Source organism: Erinaceus europaeus, chromosome 17 (assembly GCF_950295315.1).
Source record: "Erinaceus europaeus chromosome 17, mEriEur2.1, whole genome shotgun sequence".
Classification (NCBI taxonomy): Eukaryota; Metazoa; Chordata; class Mammalia; order Eulipotyphla; family Erinaceidae; genus Erinaceus; species Erinaceus europaeus.
The window spans coordinates 11,394,825-11,417,361 of record NC_080178.1 but is presented as its reverse complement, the minus strand read 5'-3'; the positions used below and the strand labels follow the sequence as shown (position 1 = coordinate 11,417,361).

Genomic DNA, 22,537 nt, shown 5'->3' with positions numbered 1-22,537 from the left:
TGGGTTTAGTTTCCCTGAGTTGTTGAGGGCTGGGAGTGTGTGTGTGCGTGGGACCCTTCCTTCCTTCCTTCCTTCCTTCCTTCCTTCCTTCCTTCCTTCCTTCCTTTCTTTCTTTCTTTCTTTCTTTCCTTCTTCCTCCTTCCTTCCTTCCTTCCTTCCTTCCTTCCTTCCTTCCTTTCTTTCTTGCCTCCAGGGTTATTGCTGGGGCTTGGTGCCTGCACCACAAATCCACTGCTCCCGGAAGCTATGTTTTCCCCCTTTGTTGCCCTTGTTGTTTGTGCCATGTGCGCTTAACCCGGTGCACTACTGCCCAGCCCCCCCCTTCTTTTTTTTTTTTTTACTAGTGATTTAATATTGGTTTACAAAATGACAAGATAGCAGGGGAGCGACTCCATATCACTCCCACCACCAGACTTCTGTGTTCTCACAGTTCCATTGGGAACTGCAGTAGCTCTCTCAAGGGCACAGATATGGGTTGACTATTATTATTATTAAATGTTTTTTATTACTGTTATTTGTGTATTGCATAGAGACAGCCAGAAGTTGAGAGAGAGGAGGAGACAGAGAGGGAGAGAGATAGACACCTGCAGACCTGCTTCACCGCTTGTGAAGTGACCCCCCTGCAGGTGGGGACTGGAGGCTTGAACCCTGGGCCTTGCACTTTGTAACACGTGCATTCAACCAGGTGCACCACCACTCAGCCCCACTATAATTTCTATAATTATCTCTCTCTCGATCATATTTTTGCCCGCTTTTTTCCCTGCGGTCCTGCCTTTTCTTCCTTTCTAAGTCACACCTACATCTACTACTATTTCTGAATGTCCTTCCTCTTTCCTCTTTTCCTTTTCTCTCTTTGGGTCCAGATGGAAGTGGGGTTCAGAGCCCTTTGGTTATCTTCCCCTAACATTTCTCCCCTTCTGTGGATATGGCCCAATTTTTTATGGGGTGCAGAAGGTGGGAGTTCTGGCTTCTGTAATTGCTTCTCTGCTGGACATGGACACTGGCAGGTTGATTCATGTTGTGGGGGAGGGGGTGATGGGGGACTCAGCTCCTTGTTCCTCCTCTCTGCTCAGGGGACCAGATCGTGGGGGCCACTATCTACTTTGACAACCTGCAGTCAGCCGAGGTGACTCAGCTGCTGAACACCATGGGCCACCACACCGTGGGCCTGAAGCTGCATCGCAAGGGGGACCGCTCCCCCGAGCCTGGCCAGACCTGGACTCATGAAGTCTTCAGCTCCCACAGCTCTGAGGTGGTTCTGGTGAGTGGCACTCCCCCCCCCCCCCCCGCTCCTACCCCCTGCTTGTCTGTATCCAGCCCCTGCCTGGGCTGCACCCAAGTGCCCCCTGTCCCACTGCACACCCTCTTCCCTGAACCTGCTGCCTGCCTGTGGCTCTCTCACATTCCTCCTCCTGCATCTCTGCCTGCCTAATGGTGTGGATGTTCCTCGCAGTCTCCTGTCAGTCTCTCCAGAAGCCGCCCCACGGATGCCTGGAGGAAGGTTGGCTGCTCGGTAGGATTCTGCAGTGACTTCTCAGGTGCCCAGCCCTGCCTCACAGACTCGCAGCACTGCCTGGCTCTCTCTGTGAATCAGAGGCTGGGCGGCACAGTGCCTGTAGCCCGCCTGCCAGGGACGGCCTCTGCTTCTTCTCCAGGCTTGTTTATTTAATACAGAGTGGGTCCTCAGAGTGAAAATGTTAACAGAGCACAACCAGTCTCCACAAAAGGCTTTCCAAGGGTCCCTGGGAGGATTCCCTTCCGATTAAACAAACAAGCCTGTTGGGGTGAGAGTTAAGAGCGGCTGGGGTCAAGCCGGCACAGGATCGGTCGGTCGCCAGGGAGGCGTCTCTGGGACCCCACTGGCCCGTTTGAACCTAGACTTCACTGTATACCCGTCTCAGGAGTCTGCACCCTCTCCTCCCCAATGTCTCTGGCTTCCTGGAGCCTCCCCCCCCCCCAACTGTCTGATTTCTTCCTGTGATGTGTGGTCAGCTCCTTCCTCTAGCCCCTGTGCTCTGCCCCGGGAGGCTCCTTGGACGCCCTCTTTGTGGCCGCTGCTTCTTGGGGAGCCGGGCGACGTAGCAGTGGTCGTGGGGCTGCAGCCGGGCAGTCTGGGAGGCAGGTGGGCTCAGCTGCAACCTGTGCCGGGCGTGTCTTTCTGCAGAGTGGGGATGACGAAGACTACCAGCGCATCTACACCACCAAGATCAAGCCTCGCCTGAGGTCAGAGGATGGAGTGGAAGGGGACCTCGGGGAGACCCAGAGCCGCACCATCACGGTGACCAGGAGGGTCACCGCCTACACTGTGGATGTGACAGGCCGGGATGGAGCCAAGGACATTGATATCAGCAGCCCTGAGTTCAAGATCAAGATTCCTCGGCACGAAGTGACTGAGATCTCCACCATGGATGTGGAGACCCAGCCAGGCAAGACAGTGATCAGGCTGCCCTCGGGCTCGGGAGCCACATCTCCAGCTGCAGGCGCTGCCGTGGACATCCGGGCAGGGGCTCTGTCTGCTTCAGGACCAGAGCTCCAAGGTGCCGGCCACTCGCAGCTCCAGGTCACCGTCCCTGGCGTCAAGGTGGGGACCCCCAGTATCAGTGCCAGTGCCAAGGGCTTGGACTTGGGGAGCAAAGTAGGTGTGCAGGTTCCAGGAGGGGACATTACATCTTCTCTTGGGGGTGGGGCAGTGGAGCTGCAGAGTGGTGGTGAAGGGAAAATTAAAATCCCCACCATGAAGGTGCCAAAATTTGGTGTCACCACAGAGTCCGAGGGCCAGGTGCTGGAGGTGGGGCTCAACGTCTCTGCACCCGAGTTCTCTGTGGGTCACAAGGGCAGCAAACCAGGCATGGTCATCGGTGGAAGCGTCCAGACCCCTAAGCTAGAGGTCAGTGTCCCCTCTGCTGCTATCGAGGGGAAGCTGAAGGGCCCGTCCGTTTCTGGCCCATCCCTTGACCTAGGCCTGAAAGGTGCCAAGATACAGGGGGCCACGGGGGCCGACATCTCGATTCCCAAACTCGAGGGCAGTGTCACTAACCCCAGCATGGAGGCTCGAGGCCCCGAAGTTGATATCCAGGGACCAGGCGGCAAGCTGCACATGCCCCAGATGAAAGTCCCCAAATTCTCAGTGTCAGGTGCTAAGGGAGAGGGACCTGGCCTCAGTGTGACGCTGCCCGAGGGTGAGTTGTCTGGAGGTGTCAGCCTGCCTGAAGTGACAACCGGTGGGCTGGAAGGAAAGTTCAAGGGCGCCAAAGGCAAGAGTCCTGAATTGATCGTTCAGAAGCCTAAAATCTCCATGCAGGATGTGGATCTGAGCCTTGCATCCCCTAAACTGAAAGGAGACATCAAAGTCTCCCTTCCTGAGGTGCAAGGTGAGGTGAAAGGCCCACAGGTGTCCGTGAAAGGCTCCAAAATTGACATGGAGCTACCCAGCCCAGAGGGGACTCTGACAGGCCCCAAGCTTAGCGGTCCAGCTGGGAAACCAGGAACCTGTAGCATCTCTATGGCGGATGTTGACCTGAATGTGGCTGCACCCAAAGTGAAAGGTGCTGTAGAGGTCCCCAGAGTGGAGGGCAAAGTCAGGCTCCCTGAAGTTGATGTCAAAGGCCCCAAAGTGGAGGTCAGTGCCCCAGAGGTGGATGTGCATGGGCCAGACTGGAACCTGAAGATGCCCAAGATGAAAATGCCTAAGTTCGGCACAGCAGGCATCCAAGGGCAAGTCTCAGAGGTAGACGTGACTCTGCCCAAAGGAGAGGTCAGTCTTTCAGGGCCCAAGATCAACGTGGAGGCTCCAAATGTCAGCATAGGGAGCCCGGAGGCCAAAATTAAAGGACCCGACATGAAGCTGCCTGACGTCGGTGTCAAGACCCCTAAAATCTCCATGCCAGATGTTGATCTACATGTTAAGGGCACCAAGGTGAAGGGAGAATATGATGTAACAGTGCCAAAACTGGAAGGAGAAGTGAAAGGCCCCAAAGTGGACATTGCTGTTCCAGATGTGGAAGTTCACAGCCCTGACTGGCACCTGAAGATGCCCAAGATGAAGATGCCCAAGTTCAGTGTTCCTGGAGTGAAAGCTGAGGGCCCAGAGGTGGATGTGAGTCTGCCCAAGGCCGATGTGGACATTTCTGGGCCCAAGGTAGATATTACAGCTCCAGACGTCAGTATCGAGGGTCCAGAAGGGAAACTGAAAGGCCCCAAGTTCAAGATGCCAGAGATGAACATAAAAGCCCCCAAGATCTCCATGCCAGATGTGGACTTACATCTGAAGGGCCCTAAAGTCAAAGGGGAATATGATGTCACAGTGCCAAGGGTCGAAGGGGAGGCCAAGGTTCCAGATGTTGAACTTAAAAGTGCCAAAGTGGACATTGGGGCACCAGATGTGGAAGTTCATGGCCCAGACTGGCACCTAAAGATGCCCAAGATGAAAATGCCCAAGTTTGGCGTGCCAGGCTTCAAAGCAGAGGGCCCAGAAGTGGAGGTGAACCTGCCCAAGGCTGACTTTGACGTCTCAGTCCCCAAGGTGGATGTTGGCATACCAGAAGTGAGTCTTGAGGGGCCTGATGTGAAGGTGAAGGGTCCTAAGTTCAAGATGCCTGAGATGAACATCAAGGCCCCCAAGATCTCCATGCCTGATGTGGATTTGCATATGAAAGGTCCCAGGGTGAAGGGAGAATATGACGTCACAGTGCCAAAGTTGGAAGGGGACTTGAAAGGACCAAAAGTAGATGTCAGTGCTCCAGATGTTGACATTCATGGTCCTGAGTGGAACCTGAAGATGCCAAAGATGAAAATGCCCAAATTTACCATGCCAAGCCTGAAAGGAGAGGGCCCAGAGCTGGATGTGAACTTGCCCAAAGCTGATGTGGACATTTCTGTACCAAAAGTAGATCTTAGTGCTCCAGATCTCAGCCTTGAAGGACCAGAAGGGAAGCTGAAGGGCCCCAAGTTTAAGATGCCTGAAATGCACTTCAAAGCCCCTAAGATGTCTCTGCCAGATGTGGACCTAGATCTTAAAGGATCCAAAATGAAAGGAAACCTAGTTGTGTCAGCACCAAAACTTGAAGGTGAAGTGAAAGTGCCAGAGGTGGACATCAAAGGTCCCAATGTAGACATTAAAGCACCAGATGTGGAAGTTCAGGGAGCAGACTGGAGCTTGAAGATGCCCAAGATGAAGATGCCCAAGTTCAGCATGCCAAGCTTCAAAAGTGAAGGCCCAGAAGTGGACGTGAACCTGCCCAAAGCTGACATTAACATATCAGCACCAAAGGTGGACATTGAAGCTCCAGATGTGAGCCTTGAGTGCCCAGATGCAAAACTGAAAGGCCCCAAGTTCAAGATGCCAGACATGCACTTCAAGGCCCCCAAGATCTCCATGCCTGACGTGGACTTGCACATGAGAGCCCCCAAAATCAAGGGGGAGATGGACGTGTCTGTGCCCAAGATTGAAGGTGAAGTGAAAGTGCCAGAGGTGGACATTAAAGGACCCAAAGTTGACATCAGTGCCCCAGATGTGGATATGCATGGCCCAGACTGGCACCTGAAGATGCCTAAGATGAAGATGCCCAAGTTCAGCGTGCCAGGCTTCAAAGCAGAGGGCCCAGAAGTGGATGTGAACCTGCCCAAGGCTGACCTTGATGTCTCAGGCCCCAAGGTGGACATTGAAGCTCCAGATGTGAGCCTTGAGTGTCCAGATGCAAAACTGAAAGGCCCCAAGTTCAAGATGCCAGACATGCACTTCAAGGCCCCCAAGATCTCCATGCCTGACGTGGACTTGCACATGAAAGCCCCCCAAATCAAGGGGGAGATGGATGTGTCTGTGCCCAAGATTGAAGGTGAAGTGAAAGTGCCAGAGGTGGACATTAAAGGGCCCAAAGTTGACATCAGTGCCCCAGATGTGGATGTGCATGGCCCAGACTGGCACCTGAAGATGCCTAAGATGAAGATGCCCAAGTTCAGCATGCCAGGCTTTAAAGCAGAGGGCCCAGAAGTAGATGTGAACCTGCCCAAGGCTGACCTTGATGTCTCAGGCCCCAAGGTGGACATTGAAGGTCCAGATGTGAGCCTTGAGTGCCCAGATGCAAAACTGAAAGGCCCCAAGTTCAAGATGCCAGACATGCACTTCAAGGCCCCCAAGATCTCCATGCCTGACGTGGACTTGCACATGAAAGCCCCCCAAATCAAGGGGGAGATGGACGTGTCTGTGCCCAAGATTGAAGGTGAAGTGAAAGTGCCAGATGTGGACATTAAAGGACCCAAAGTTGACATCAGTGCCCCAGATGTGGATGTGCATGGCCCAGACTGGCACCTGAAGATGCCCAAGATGAAGATGCCCAAGTTCAGTGTGCCAGGCTTCAAAGCAGAGGGCCCAGAAGTGGATGTGAACCTGCCCAAGGCTGACCTTGATGTCTCAGGCTCCCAGGTGGACATTGACATGCCAGATGTGAATATTGAAGGTCCAGATGCAAAACTGAAAGGTCCCAAGTTCAAGATGCCCGAGATGAATGTCAAGGCCCCCAAGATCTCCATGCCTGATGTGAACCTGAATCTTAAAGGGCCAAAACTCAAGGGTGATATGGATGTCTCTTTGCCTGATGTGGAAGGTGAAGTGAAAGTGCCAGATGTGAACATCAAAGGGCCCAAAGTTGACGTCAGTGCCCCAGATGTGGACGTGCATGGCCCAGACTGGCACCTGAAGATGCCCAAGGTGAAAATGCCCAAATTCAGCATGCCGGGCTTCAAGGCAGAGGGCCCAGAAGTGGATGTGAACCTGCCCAAGGCTGACCTTGATGTCTCAGGCCCCAAGGTGGACATTGAATGCCCAGATGTGAATATTGAAGGTCCGGATGCGAAACTGAAGGGTCCTAAGTTCAAGATACCCGATGTGAATATAAAACCCCAGAAGATTTCCATGCCAGATGTTAGTTTGCATTTAAAAGGTCCTAAACTGAAAGGTGACTCTGACGTTAAAGCTCCAAAAGTAGAAGGAGAGATAAAAGTTCCAGATGTTGACATTAAAGGTCCCAAAGTGGATATTAATGCACCAGATGCAGGCATGCATGGCCCAGACTGGCACCTGAAGATGCCCAAGGTGAAGATGCCCAAGTTCAGCATGCCAGGCTTCAAAGGAGAGGGCCCAGAGGTAGATGTGAACCTGCCCAAGGCTGACCTGGATGTCTCAGGCCCCAAGGTGGACATTGACTTGCCAGATGTGAACATTGAAGGTCTAGATGCCAAATTGAAGGGCCCCAAGTTCAAGATGCCCGGCATGAATATACAGACCCACAAAATCTCTATGCCTGATGTTGGGCTTAATCTGAAAGGCCCTAAACTGAAAACAGATGCAAGTGTTTCCCTCCCCAAAGTGGAAGGAGATGTGAAAGTTCCTGAAATTGATGTGAAAGCACCCAAGATGGATGTGGATGTTGGTGATATTGACATTGAAGGCCCAGAAGGAAAGTTGAAAGGCCCCAAGTTCAAGATGCCAGACATGCACTTCAAGGCCCCCAAGATCTCCATGCCTGACGTGGACTTGCACATGAAAGCCCCCAAAATCAAAGGGGAGATGGACGTGTCTGTGCCCAAGATTGAAGGTGAAGTGAGAGTGCCAGATGTGGATGTTAAGGGCCCCAAAGTGGACATTGATGTTCCTGATGTGGACGTGCATGGCCCAGACTGGCACCTGAAGATGCCCAAGGTGAAGATGCCCAAGTTCAGCATGCCAGGCTTCAAAGGAGAGGGCCCAGAAGTGGACGTGAACCTACCCAAGGCCGACATCAATGTTTCTGGCCCAAATATGGACATTGATGCTCCTGATTTGGATATTGAGGGACCAGAAGGAAAAGTCAAAGGCTCCAAATTTAAGATGCCCAAGTTGAACATCAAGGCCCCCAAGATCTCCATGCCAGATGTGGATTTGAATTTGAAGGGACCCAAACTGAAAGGAGAGATCGATGCTTCTGTGCCAGAACTAGGAGGTGAGCTAAGAGGCCCGCAAGTTGATATCAAAGGTCCCAGTGTGGATGTGGAGGTTCCAGATGTGAGTCTTGAATGCCCAGATGCGAAACTGAAGGGTCCTAAGTTCAAGATGCCAGACATGCACTTCAAGACCCCCAAGATCTCCATGCCTGATATGAACTTGCACTTGAAAGGCCCCAAGGTCAAAGGAGATGTGGACGTGTCTGTGCCGAAATTGGAGGGAGACCTGAAGGGACCCAGTGTGGATGTGGAGGTGCCTGATGTAGAGCTGGAATGTCCTGATGCCAAGTTGAAAGGCCCCAAGTTCAAGATGCCAGACATGCACTTCAAGGCCCCCAAGATCTCCATGCCTGATGTGGACTTGCACATGAAAGCCCCCAAAATCAAGGGGGAGATGGACGTGTCTGTGCCCAAGATTGAAGGTGAAGTGAAAGTGCCAGATGTGGATGTTAAGGGCCCCAAAGTGGACATTGATGTTCCTGATGTGGACGTGCATGGCCCAGACTGGCACCTGAAGATGCCTAAGGTGAAGATGCCCAAGTTCAGCATGCCAGGCTTCAAAGCAGAGGGCCCAGAAGTGGATGTGAACCTGCCCAAGGCTGACCTTGATGTCTCAGGCCCCAAGGTAGACATTGAAGCTCCAGATGTGAGCCTTGAGTGCCCAGATGCAAAACTGAAAGGCCCTAAATTCAAGATGCCGGACATGCACTTCAAGGCCCCCAAGATCTCCATGCCTGACGTGGACTTGCACATGAAAGCCCCCCAAATCAAGGGGGAGATGGACGTGTCTGTGCCCAAGATTGAAGGTGAAGTGAAAGTGCCAGAAGTGGACATTAAAGGGCCCAAAGTTGACATCAGTGCCCCAGATTTGGATGTACATGGCCCAGACTGGCACCTGAAGATGCCCAAGATGAAGATGCCCAAGTTCAGCATGCCAGGCTTCAAAGCAGAGGGCCCAGAAGTGGATGTGAACCTGCCCAAAGCTGACCTTGATGTCTCAGGCCCCAAGGTGGACATTGAAGGTCCAGATGTGAGCCTTGAGTGCTCAGATGCAAAACTGAAAGGCCCCAAGTTCAAGATGCCAGACATGCACTTCAAGGCCCCCAAGATCTCCATGCCTGACGTGGACTTGCACATGAAAGCCCCCAAAATCAAGGGGGATATGGACGTGTCTGTGCCCAAGATTGAAGGTGAAGTGAAAGTGCCAGAGGTGGACATTAAAGGGCCCAAAGTTGACTTAAGTGCCCCAGATGTGGATGTGCATGGCCCAGACTGGCACCTGAAGATGCCTAAGATGAAGATGCCCAAGTTCAGCATGCCAGGCTTCAAAGCAGAGGGCCCAGAAGTGGATGTGAACCTGCCCAAGGCTGACCTTGATGTTTCAGGCCCCAAGGTGGACATTGAAGGTCCAGATGTGAGCCTTGAATGCCCAGATGCGAAACTGAAGGGTCCTAAGTTCAAGATGCCAGACATGCACTTCAAGACCCCCAAGATCTCCATGCCTGATATGAACTTGCACTTGAAAGGCCCCAAAGTCAAAGGAGATGTGGATGTGTCTGTGCCGAAATTGGAGGGAGACCTGAAGGGACCCAGTGTGGATGTGGAGGTGCCTGATGTAGAGCTGGAATGTCCTGATGCCAAGTTGAAAGGCCCCAAGTTCAAGATGCCAGACATGCACTTCAAGGCCCCCAAGATCTCCATGCCTGACGTGGACTTGCACATGAAAGCCCCCAAAATCAAGGGGGAGATGGACGTGTCTGTGCCCAAGATTGAAGGTGAAGTGAAAATGCCAGATGTGGACATTAAAGGGCCCAAAGTTGACATCAGTGCCCCAGATGTGGATGTGCATGGCCCAGACTGGCATCTTAAGATGCCCAAGATGAAGATGCCCAAGTTCAGCGTGCCAGGCTTCAAAGCAGAGGGCCCAGAAGTGGATGTGAACCTGCCCAAGGCTGACCTTGATGTCTCAGGCCCCCAGGTGGACATTGACATGCCAGATGTGAATATTGAAGGTCCAGATGCAAAGCTGAGAGGCCCCAAGTTCAAGATGCCAGACATGCACTTTCATGCTCCCAAGATCTCCATGCCCGATGTTGATTTCAACTTAAAGGGACCTAAAATCAAAGGCGATGTTGATGTTTCCATTCCAAAACTAGAAGGAGAGCTCAAGGGTCCAGAATTTGATGTTAAGGGCCCTAAACTTGATGCTGACATGCCAGATGTGACTGTGGAAGGGCCAGATGGTAAATGGAAAAGTCCTAAGTTTAAGATGCCAGACATGCACTTTAAAACTCCCAAAATCTCCATGCCAGATATTGATCTACACTTAAAAAGCCCCAAGATAAAGGGAGAGGTGGGTGTTGATGTTCCTAAGTTGGAAGGTGACCTCAAAGGCCCAGATGTTGATATTGAAGGACCAGAGGGCAAATTGAAAGGCCCCAAGTTCAAGATGCCTGACATGCACTTCAAAGCCCCAAATATTTCTATGCCTGATGTGGACCTAAATCTGAAAGCTCCCAAACTCAAAGGAGAGGTAGATGTGTCTGTGCCTGATGTAGAAGGTAAAATCAAAGCACCAGATGTGAACCTCAAAGGACCCAAAGTAGACATTAATGCTCCCGAAGTTCATGGCCCAGACTGGCACCTGAAGATGCCCAAAATGAAGATGCCCAAGATCAGCATGCCGGGCTTCAAAGCAGAGGGCCCAGAAGTGGATGTGAACCTGCCCAAGGCTGATCTTGATGTCTCAGGCTCCAAGGTGGACATTGACATGCCAGATGTGAATATTGAAGGTCCAGATGCAAAGCTGAAAGGCCCTAAATTCAAGATGCCCGAGATGAACATCAAGGCCCCCAAGATCTCCATGCCTGACTTTGACTTACATCTGAAAGGTCCTAAGGTCAAAGGAGATGTGGACGTTTCTCTTCCCAAGGTGGAAGGTGACCTGAAGGCTCCTGATGTTGACATCAAAGGCCCCAAAGTGGACATTGATGCCCCAGATGTGGATGTGCATGGCCCAGACTGGCACCTGAAGATGCCCAAGATAAAGATGCCCAAGATCAGCATGCCAGGCTTCAAAGCAGAGGGCCCAGAAGTGGATGTGAACCTGCCCAAGGCTGACCTTGATGTCTCAGGCCCCAAGGTGGACATTGACATGCCAGATGTGAATATTGAAGGTCCAGATGCAAAGCTGAAAGGCCCTAAATTCAAGATGCCCGAGATGAACATCAAGGCCCCCAAGATCTCCATGCCTGACTTTGACTTACATCTGAAAGGTCCTATGGTCAAAGGAGATGTGGACATTTCTCTGCCCAAGGTGGAAGGTGACCTGAAAGCTCCTGATGTTGACATCAAAGGCCCCAAAGTGGACATTGATGCCCCAGATGTGGACGTGCATGGCCCAGACTGGCACCTGAAGATGCCCAAGATGAAAATGCCGAAGTTCAGCATGCCAGGCTTCAAAGCAGAGGGCCCAGAAGTGGATGTGGACCTGCCCAAGGCTGACCTTGATGTCTCAGGCCCCAAGGTGGACATTGACATGCCAGATGTGAATATTGAGGGTCCAGATGCAAAGCTGAAAGGCCCTAAATTCAAGATGCCCGAGATGAACATCAAGGCCCCCAAGATCTCCATGCCTGACTTTGACTTACATCTGAAAGGTCCTAAGGTCAAAGGAGATGTGGACATTTCTCTGCCCAAGGTGGAAGGTGACCTGAAGGCTCCTGATGTTGACATCAAAGGCCCCAAAGTGGACATTGATGCCCCAGATGTGGATGTGCATGGCCCAGACTGGCACCTGAAGATGCCCAAGATAAAGATGCCCAAGATCAGCATGCCAGGCTTCAAAGCAGAGGGCCCAGAAGTGGATGTGAACCTGCCCAAAGCTGACCTTGATGTCTCAGGTCCCAAGGTGGACATTGACATGCCAGATGTGAATATTGAAGGTCCGGATGCAAAACTGAAAGGCCCCAAGTTCAAGATGCCCGAGATGAACATCAAGGCCCCCAAGATCTCTATGCCTGACATTGACTTAAACCTGAAGGGCCCCAAGGTGAAAGGTGATGTAGACATGTCTTTACCAAAAGTGGAAGGTGATATTAAAGTTCCTGAGGTGGATATCAAAGGCCCTAAAATGGACATTGATGTCCCAGATGTGGACATGCATGGCCCAGACTGGCACCTGAAGATGCCCAAGATGAAGATGCCCAAGATCAGCATGCCAGGCTTCAAAGCAGAGGGCCCAGACGTAGATGTGAACCTGCCCAAAGCTGACCTTGATGTCTCAGGCCCCAAGGTGGACATTGACTTGCCAGATGTGAACATTGAAGGCCCTGATGCTAAATTGAAGGGTCCCAAGTTCAAGATGCCAGAGATGAACATAAAAGCTCCTAAGATCTCCATGCCAGATTTGGATCTTAACATTAAAGGCCCTAAAATCAAAGGAGATGTGGATGTTTCACTTCCAAATGTAGAAGGTGGCTTGAAAGGGCCTAGTCTTGACATCAAGGGCCCAAAGATGGATGTAGATGCTCCAGATATTGACATTCATGGCCCAGAAGGTAAATTAAAAGGCCCCAAACTAACGATGCCTGACATGCATGTGAACATGCCCAAAATCTCCATGCCAGAAATTGACTTGAATTTGAAAGGCTCAAAGCTCAAGGGCGATATTGATGTATCTGGACCCAAGTTGGAAGGTGGCATTAAATCTCCCAAGTTGGATGTGAAGGGCCCAGAAGTGGACATTTCTGGTCCCAAGGTCAACATTGAAAGCAAGTCGAAGAAGTCTCGTTTTAAGTTTCCCAAGTTTAATTTTTCGAGTCCCAAAGTTCAGACACCTGAAGTGGATGTCAAAGTTAAAAAGCCAGATATTGATGTAACTGGCCCAAAAGTTGATATTAATGCCCCTGATGTTGAGGTCCAAGGAAAAGTAAAAGGATCCAAGTTCAAAATGCCGTTCCTGAGTATTTCATCTCCCAAAGTATCTATGCCTGATGTGGAATTAAATCTTAAAGGTCCTAAAGTCAAAGGCGACTTAGATGTGGCAGCTCCAAACTTGGAAGGTGACTTTAAAGGGCCCACACTGGATGTGAAGGCACCAGACATTCATATGGATGTACCTGATGTGGATGTTCATGGCCCAGAGTGGAACTTGAAGATGCCCAAGATGAAAATGCCTAAATTTGGCTTAACTGGTGTAAAAGCAGAAGGGCCAGATGTAGCTGTGGACCTGCCAAAAGGAGACATCAACATAGAGGGTCCTGGTATGAACATTGAGGGCCCAGAAATCAATGTAGAAGGTCTAGAAGGAAGCTTAAAAGGCCCCAAACTCAAGATGCCAGACGTGAATATCAAAGCTCCCAAGATCTCTATGCCTGACATTGATGTAAACCTGAAGGGCCCCAAGGTCAAAGGTGATATAGATGTGTCTGTGCCCAAGATTGAAGGTGAAGTGAAAGTGCCAGATGTGGACATCAAAGGTCCTAAAGTGGATGTCAGTGCCCCAGAAGTGGACACACATGGCCCAGACTGGCACCTGAAGATGCCCAAGATGAAGATGCCCAAGTTCAGCATGCCAGGCTTCAAAGCAGAGGGCCCAGAAGTGGATGTGAACCTGCCCAAAGGTGACCTTGATGTCTCAGGCCCCAAGGTGGACATTGACATGCCAGATGTGAATATTGAAGGTCCAGATGCCAAATTGAAGGGCCCCAAGTTCAAGATGCCTGAAATGAACATCAAAGCCCCTAAAATCTCTATGCCTGATCTTGATCTGAATCTGAAGGGTCCCAAAATAAAGGGTGACATGGTTGTGTCTTTGCCTAAAGTAGAAGGTGAACTCAAGGGCCCGGAAGTGGATATCAAAGGTCCCAAAGTGGACATTGACACTCCTGATGTTAGCATTGAAGGCCCAGAGGGGAAACTAAAGGGTCCCAAGTTCAAGATGCCAGAGATGCACATCAAGGCTCCCAAAATATCGATGCCAGATATTGACTTAAACTTGAAGGGTCCTAAGCTGAAGGGTGATGCAGATGTTTCCCTTCCCAAGATTGAAGGAGACCTTAAAGGCCCTGAGATTGATATCAAAGGCCCCAAGGTGGACATTGATGTCCCAGATGTAGATGTGCATGGTCCAGACTGGCACCTGAAGATGCCCAAGGTGAAGATGCCCAAGTTCAGCATGCCAGGTTTCAAAGCAGAGGGCCCAGAAGTGGATGTGAACCTGCCCAAGGCTGACCTTGATGTCTCAGGCCCCAAGGTGGATGTTGACATGCCAGATGTGAATATTGAGGGTCCAGATGCAAAGCTGAAAGGCCCTAAATTCAAGATGCCCGAGATGAACATCAAGACCCCCAAGATCTCCATGCCTGACTTTGACTTACATCTGAAAGGTCCTAAGGTCAAAGGAGATGTGGATGTTTCTCTTCCCAAGGTGGAAGGTGACCTGAAGGCTCCTGATGTTGACATCAAAGGCCCCAAAGTAGACATTGATGCCCCAGATGTGGATGTGCATGGCCCAGACTGGCACCTGAAGATGCCCAAGATAAAGATGCCCAAGATCAGCATGCCAGGCTTCAAAGCAGAGGGCCCAGAAGTGGATGTGAACCTGCCCAAGGCTGATCTTGATGTCTCAGGCCCCACGGTGGACATTGACATGCCAGATGTGAATATTGAAGGCCCAGATGCAAAGTTGAAAGGCCCTAAATTCAAGATGCCCGAGATGAACATCAAGGCCCCCAAGATCTCCATGCCTGACTTTGACTTACATCTGAAAGGTCCTAAGGTCAAAGGAGATGTGGATGTTTCTCTTCCCAAGGTAGAAGGTGACCTGAAGGCTCCTGATGTTGACATCAAAGGCCCCAAAGTGGACATTGATGCCCCAGATGTGGACATGCATGGCCCAGACTGGCACCTGAAGATGCCCAAGATAAAGATGCCCAAGATCAGCATGCCAGGCTTCAAAGCAGAGGGCCCAGAAGTGGATGTGGACTTGCCCAAGGCTGACCTTGATGTCTCAGGCCCCAAAGTGGACATCGAAGCTCCTGACATTGACATTCATGGCCCAGAAGGGAAGCTGAAGGGCCCCAAGTTTAAAATGCCTGACCTCCACCTGAAGGCCCCCAAGATCTCCATGCCTGAAGTTGACTTGAACCTGAAGGGCCCCAAGGTAAAGGGTGACATGGACGTTTCCCTGCCCAAAGTGGAAGGTGAACTCAAGGGTCCTGAAGTTGACCTGAAGGGCCCCAAAGTGGACATTGATGTCCCAGATGTGGACGTGCATGGCCCAGACTGGCACCTGAAGATGCCCAAGGTGAAGATGCCCAAGTTCAGCATGCCAGGTTTCAAAGCAGAGGGCCCAGAAGTGGATGTGAATCTGCCCAAGGCTGACCTTGATGTCTCAGGCCCCAAGGTGGATGTTGACATGCCAGATGTGACTGTTGAGGGTCCAGATGCCAAATTTAAGGGTCCCAAGTTCAAGATGCCCGAGATGAACATCAAGGCCCCCAAGATCTCCATGCCCGACTTTGACTTACATCTGAAAGGTCCTAAGGTCAAAGGAGATGTGGACGTTTCTCTCCCCAAGGTGGAAGGTGACCTGAAGGCTCCTGATGTTGACATCAAAGGCCCCAAAGTGGACATTGATGCCCCAGATGTGGATGTGCATGGCCCAGACTGGCACCTGAAGATGCCCAAGATAAAGATGCCCAAGATCAGCATGCCAGGCTTCAAAGCAGAGGGCCCAGAAGTGGATGTGAACCTGCCCAAAGCTGACCTTGATGTCTCAGGCCCCAAGGTGGACATTGACATGCCAGATGTGAATATTGAAGGTCCAGATGCAAAACTGAAAGGCCCCAAGTTCAAGATGCCCGAGATGAACATCAAGGCTCCCAAGATCTCCATGCCTGACATTGACTTTAACTTGAAGGGTCCTAAAGTGAAGGGTGATGTTGATCTCTCTCTCCCCAAAGTGGAAGGTGATCTCAAGGGTCCTGAAATTGACCTAAAGGGACCTAAATTGGACATTGATATTCCTCATGTTAATATTGAAGGTCCAGAAGGGAATTTGAAGGGCCCCAAATTCAAGATGCCCGAGATGCACATCAAAGCTCCCAAGATTTCTATGCCTGACTTTGACTTACATATGAAAGGGCCAAAAGTAAAGGGAGATGTTGATCTCTCCCTCCCTAAGGTAGATGCTGACCTGAAAGGCCCAGAGATGGACATTGAGGGACCAGAAGGGAAACTCAAAGGTCCCAAACTGAAGATGCCTGATGTCCATTTCAAAACTCCTCAAATCTCCATGGGTGACATTGATTTGAACTTGAAAGGACCTAAGATTAAAGGAGATTTGGATGTTTCTGTTCCTAAGTTAGAAGGAGATCTAACAGGCCCCAACATTGATATTAAAGGCCCTAAGCTGGACATTGAAGCTCCTGACGTTGACATTCATGGCCCAGAAGGGAAGCTGAAGGGCCCCAAGTTTAAAATGCCTGACCTCCACCTGAAGGCCCCCAAGATCTCCATGCCTGAAGTTGACTTGAACCTGAAGGGCCCCAAGGTAAAGGGTGACATGGACGTTTCCCTGCCCAAAATGGAAGGTGAACTCAAGGGTCCTGAAGTTGACCTGAAGGGCCCCAAAGTGGACATTGATGTCCCAGATGTGGACGTGCTTGGCCCAGATTGGCACCTGAAGATGCCTAAGGTGAAGACGCCCAAGTTTAGCATGCCAGGTTTCAAAGCAGAGGGCCCAGAAGTGGATGTGAACCTGCCCAAGGCTGACCTTGACGTCTCAGGCCCCAAGGTGGACATTGACTTGCCAGATGTGAACATTGAAGGCCCTGATGCTAAATTGAAGGGTCCCAAGTTCAAGATGCCTGAGATCAACATCAAAGCTCCGAAGATCTCCATGCCTGATGTTGACCTGGATTTGAAAGGACCTAAAGTGAAAGGAGATTTTGATGTGTCTCTTCCCAAGATGGAAGGCACTCTGAAAGGCCCAGAGGTAGATCTTAAAGGTCCAGGTCTGGATTTTGAAGGCCCTGATGCCAAACTTAGTGGGCCCGGTTTGAAGATGCCATCACTGGATATATCTGCCCCGAAAATAACTGCTCCTGATATTGACTTGCATCTCAAGGCCCCCAAAATTGGAGTTTCTGGTCCCAAGTTAGAAGGTGGTGAACTGGACCTCAAGGGTCCCAAAGTTGACTTAGAGGCACCGAATGTGGATGTGCACATGGAGAGCCCAGACATTAACATTGAGGGACCAGATGTCAAAATTCACAAATTTAAGAAACCCAAGTTTGGCTTTGGGGCCAAAAGCCCCAAAGCTGACATCAAAGCACCTTCACTTGATGTGACAGTTCCGGAAGCAGAGCTGAACCTCGAGGTTCCTGAAATTAGTGTTGGCAGCAAGGGCAAGAAGAGTAAGTTTAAAATGCCCAAAATTCACATGAGCGGCCCCAAAATCAAGGCCAAGAAGCAGGGTTTTGATCTGAATGTTCCTGAGGGTGAAGTTGATGCCACCCTCAAGGGTCCTGATGTTGATATCAGCGTCACAGGGCCTGATGCCACACTGAAGGCAGATGCGAAGTCTCCCAGAGCCAAGAAAACAATGTTTGGAAAAATGTACTTCCCAGACGTCGAATTTGACATCAAATCACCTAAATTTAAAGCGGAGGCTCCTCTCCCTAGCCCCAAAATGGAGGGTGAAATCCAGGCCCCTTATCTGGATATTTCTTCACCGGGGATCCACGTGGAAGGTGCTGACCTCAAGCTGAAGGCTCCCAAGCTCAAAGTGCCCGATGTGGAAGTCTCAGGGCCAAAAATAGAGGGTGGCTTGAAAGGCCCCAAGCTGCAGGCAAACCTGGAAGCACCTGACATCCACCTCGAAGGCCCAGATGCTAAAGTCAAAGCTCCATCCTTTGGCATTTCTGCCCCTCAAGTCTCCGTCCCCGATGTGAATGTGAACTTGAAAGGACCAAAGATGAAGGGCGAGGTCCCCATCGTGGGACTGGAAGGACCAGAAGTAGATCTGCAAGGTCCGGACTCGAAAATCAAGTTCCCCAAGTTTTCGATGCCCCAAATCGGTGTCCCTGGCGTGAAAGTGGAAGGAGGGGTGGCTGAGGCCCACGCCCAGCTGCCCACTCTGGAGGGAGGCTTGAGTGCACCGGACGTTAAACTTGAAGGGCCAGATGTGTCTCTGAAAGGGCCAAAGGTAGACCTCTCTATGCCAAAAGCCTCTGGGCCTGACCTTGACCTGAACTTGAAAGGGCCAAGCTTGAAGGGAGAAGTGGATGTATCCGTTCCCAGCGTGAAAGTGAATGTCCCCGGGTTTGACCTCAGAGGTGTCGGGGGAAAGGTGAAGCTGGAAGGAGATGGTGTGAAGGTCCCAGGAGTTGATGCCACCACAGGGCTCAGTGTTGGTGCCCCAGATGTGACCCTGAAGGGACCAAGCCTACAAGGAGACCTGGCTGTCTCTGGCGACATCAAATGCCCAAAAGTGTCCGTCGGTGCTCCAGATCTGAACCTGGAGGCATTTGAAGGCGGCATCAAGCTCCCCCAGATGAAGCTGCCCCAGTTTACTCTCTCTACCCCAGGTTCCGAGGTGGACATGAACATCAAGGGGCCCCAAGTCAAAGGAGAACTAAAGGGGCCTGGCCTGGATGTGAACCTGGGTGGCCTTAGCCTGAAAGGGCCCCAGATCTCTGGCCCTCAAGTCTCAGCACCAGATGTGGACTTAAAGTTGCAAGGACCAAAAGTGAAAGGGAACCTGGGAGCCACTGGTGAGATGAAAGGCCTCTCCATGGGAGGGGGTCTCACAGACATCAGTGTCCCGGGCCTTGAAGGCAACCTCCAGATGCCTGGATTGAAGTCCTCTGGATGCCATGCGGAGCTGCCAGGTATGAATGTGAAGCTTCCCGCTGGGCATATCTCTGGCCCTGAAATCAAAGGTGATTTGAAAGGTTCAGGACTTGGTCTCCATGGAGCAGCTCCTGACATCAGCGTGAAGGGGCCTTCCTTTAACGTGTCCCCTCCTGAGTCAGATTTCGGTGTCAGCTTGAAGGGCCCAAAAATCAAAGGTGGTGTGGACATTTCAGGGGCCGTTGGCGCCCCAGATATCAGCCTGGGGGAAGGGCATCTGAGCGCCAAAGGTTCTACTGGGGGACTACATTTCTCAGGACCAAAGGTGGAAGGAGGTGTGAAAGGAGGTTCGATCGGACTCCAGGGTCCTGGGCTGAGTGTATCTGGTGGGCCTCAAGGCCACTTGGAAAGCGGATCTGGCAAAGTCACATTCCCCAAAATGAAGATCCCCAAGTTCACTGTCTCAGGCCGGGAGCTGGTAGGCAGAGAAGTGGGGGTGGACATCAACTTCCCCAAAGTGGAAGCCAATGTCCAGGCTGGCACCGGAGATGCCGAGTACGAAGAGGGCGACATCAAACTGAAGAAATCCAAGATCAAAATGCCCAAGTTCACTTTTTCCAAAGGTAAAGGCAAAGGTGGCATGACGGGCTCACCAGAAGCATCCATCTCTGGGTCCAAAGGTGACCTCAAGAGCTCCAAGGCCAGCCTCGGCTCCCTGGAGGGAGAGGTAGAGGCTGAAGCATCTTCTCCCAAAGGCAAATTCTCCTTATTTAAGAGCAAGAAACCGAGGCACCGCTCAAACTCCTTCAGTGATGAAAGGGAGCTCTCTGCGCCTTCCACACCCACGGGGACTTTGGAGTTTGAAGGTGGGGAAGTGTCACTGGAAGGTGGGAAGGTCAAAGGGAAAGCAGGGAAACTAAAATTTGGTACCTTTGGGGGCTTGGGGTCAAAGAGCAAAGGTCACTATGAAGTAACTGGGAGCGATGAGGAGGCAGGCAAGTTACAGGGGAGTGGTGTGTCCCTGGCCTGTAAGAAGTCCCGACTGTCTTCGTCTTCTAGCAATGACAGTGGGACCAAGGTTGGTGTCCAGCTTCCTGAGGTAGAGTTGTCAGTCTCCACCAAGAAAGAATAGCAGGCCTTTGTTTGTGTGTACATATATGTATATATTAAAAAAAAAAGACATCAGCCTCGGGTGTGTTTGTATATAAAAACTGCAAAGAGAAACACACTCAACAGCCTCAGCAATAATGCAAAGATCTTGTCTCTTCTAGGGATAAGCACTGAAAAAAAAAAAAAAAAAAGCCAACTGCCTGTAAAGCTCCTGGAACTTCCTAAGGAGACTTGCAAAGGCTCCAAGTTCATCCAGTTCACATACAAGGTCAACAGTATTTGCCTTAAGATTTCAGTTTTTTTTTCTCCTTATTTGCATTTGAATGCTGAGAGCCCTTGTTTACTAAGCCAGCTTTTGTGTTTATTAGTCTCATTTTTACTGAACCATTGTTAGTGTTTTGGGGTAATGGAAACCCTCTTTTTCTTTTCATTGTAATGACTTTGGGGCTTTTGTTAGTAAGGGTGGGGTGGGGTAGAAGTCTCTTCTACGATTGGATTGACTCAAACAGCTAACACCCAAAGATGGCTGGCCGAAGCTGCTGCTGTGGGCCAGGCCCAAGGGTGTGGTTAGAGTTCTAGCAGTGCTTTCTTTTTGGGGGGTGGCGTCCCAGTGGCTCGGCACTCCGGGAAGCGTGAAGTATTGTAGAATCTGTTTGCAGATTTGTGGGGTTGGCTCTGAGCGAGGGGCTTCCAGTCTGCGTGCTGTAGTGGGGACAGTTTCCTTCCTGGGCACCATGTTCCTTAATGGTAGTTGTGATTTCTCTTAACCATGATTCAAAAAAAAAAAAAAAAAATTCCAGCACTTTAATGGCGAATTAATTGAGAATGTAAGAAATGGATGCTGTCAAAGGCAAATAAAGCAGTTTATTAACTCTGAGGTCTGGTGACTTTGCATTTCATTTGGTGTTGCAGGGGGGGGGGGCTGTACACTGAGTGCAGATGGTTCAGAGAGGACCCCCGATTCCTGGGGGAGAAGGGAGGGTCATTAGAGGCTTTCTTCTTAAGTTCTTTTTTTTTTTTTTTTAAATTATTTATTCATGAGAAAGAACCAGACATCACTCTGGTACATGTGCTGCCAGGGATTGAACTCAGAACCTCATGCTTGAGAGTCCAGTGCTTTATCCACTGCACCACCTCCTGGACCACACCTTAAGTTTCTTTTCTTTTTTTTCCTTTTTGATACATTGGAGCCTTGCACATGTGAGATTTCACTCCTCTGGACTGACTTTCAGATAGACACACAGACAGACAAACTTCCCTCAGTGCTGTGCTGCTCCCATGTTGTATACCAGGGACTTGTACCTCAGGGTGGAGGTTCGAGACTACACACATGGCAAAGCAGGTCTCCTTCTGGGTGAGACTGACCTTCTGGGTGGTTTCCTTTCTGACAGCGACTGACCAAACCACCATCCAACTTTGGCCTTTCTGGTGCTGGGGATTGAACCCAGGGTCTCATGCTTGCAAGTCCTGTGTTTTGCCCACTGAACCACCTCCCTATCTCAAAGTATTGACTTAAAAGCCATGACTGTTGTTCTTCGATTATTTTTTTAAAAAAATTATTTATTTATTTATTTATTTATTATTGAGAAAGATAGGAGGAGAGAGAGAAAGAACCAGACATCACTCTGGTACATGTGCTGCCGGGGATTGAACTCAGGACCTCATGCTTGAGAGTCCAATGCTTTATCTACTGCGCCACTTCCCGGACCACGATTCTTTTTTTTAAATTTATTTTTTTTATAAAATGGAAACATTGACAAGACCATAGGATAAGAGGGGTACAATTCCCACCACCAAAGCTCTGTATCCCATCCCCTCCCCTGATAGCTTTCCTATTCTTTTTTTTAAAATTTTTTATAAAAAGGAAACACTGACAAAAACCATAGGATAAGTGGGGTACAACTCCACACAATTCCCATCACCAGAACTCTGTATCTCATCCCTTCCCCTGATAGCTTTCCTATTCTTTATCCCTCTGGGAGTATGAAACCAGGATCATTATGGGGTACAGAGGTGGAAGGTCTGGCTTCTGTAATTGCTTCCCTGCTGAACGTGGGTGTTGACAGGTCGATCCATACTCCCAGCCTGTTTCTCTCTTTCCCTAGTGGGGTAGGGCTCTGGGGAAGCAGAGCTCCAGGAAATATTGGTGGGGTTGTCTGCCCAGGGAAGTCCAGTTGGGACTAACCTGGGCTCCTGCAGCTGATACACAGTTGAAGTTAACCATAGCAGCATTTATCCCTAGAGATAGAGAAAAGATTTTTATTTGGTGGAAAAAAAAAAGAACTGGGGAGCTGGGCGGTGGTGCAGCAGGTTAAGCGCACATGGTGGAAAGCACGCAGACCCAGCTCAGGATCCCGGTTCGAGCCCCAGGCTCTCCACCTGTAGGGGGGTTGCTTCACAGGTGGTGAAGCAGGTCTGCAGGTGTCTGTCTTTCTCTCCCCCTCTCTGTCTTCCCCTCCTCTCTCCATTTCTCTCTGTCCTATCCAACAACAACAACAGCAATAACAACAACAATAATAACAAGGGCAACAAACTGGAAGAAAAAAAAAAGAAATTGATGGGGCTGGAGAGACAGCATAACAGTTATGCA

The 22,537-nt window shown here is 50.5% G+C and overlaps 1 protein-coding gene across 9 annotated transcripts in view; it reads left to right on the top strand.

Moving 5' to 3' along the window:
- Window positions 1-22,537, top strand: part of AHNAK (AHNAK nucleoprotein) — a 164,173-nt gene that overhangs the window by 22,683 nt on the left and 118,953 nt on the right. For 4 of the 9 annotated variants that reach the window (XR_009545573.1, XM_060176326.1, XM_060176328.1 and 1 more), the window contains exon 4: window positions 1,074-1,261. Coding sequence is in view for 8 of the 9 variants with exons in the window: in XM_060176326.1 (XP_060032309.1) it covers window positions 1,074-1,261 (188 nt within the window). In the remaining variant the exon portion in view is untranslated. Of the gene's footprint in view, window positions 1-1,073; window positions 1,262-2,164; window positions 20,825-22,537 lie in introns of those variants that run through there. The other 5 variants (XM_060176323.1, XM_060176324.1, XM_060176322.1 and 2 more) reach the window with 5 other exon arrangements.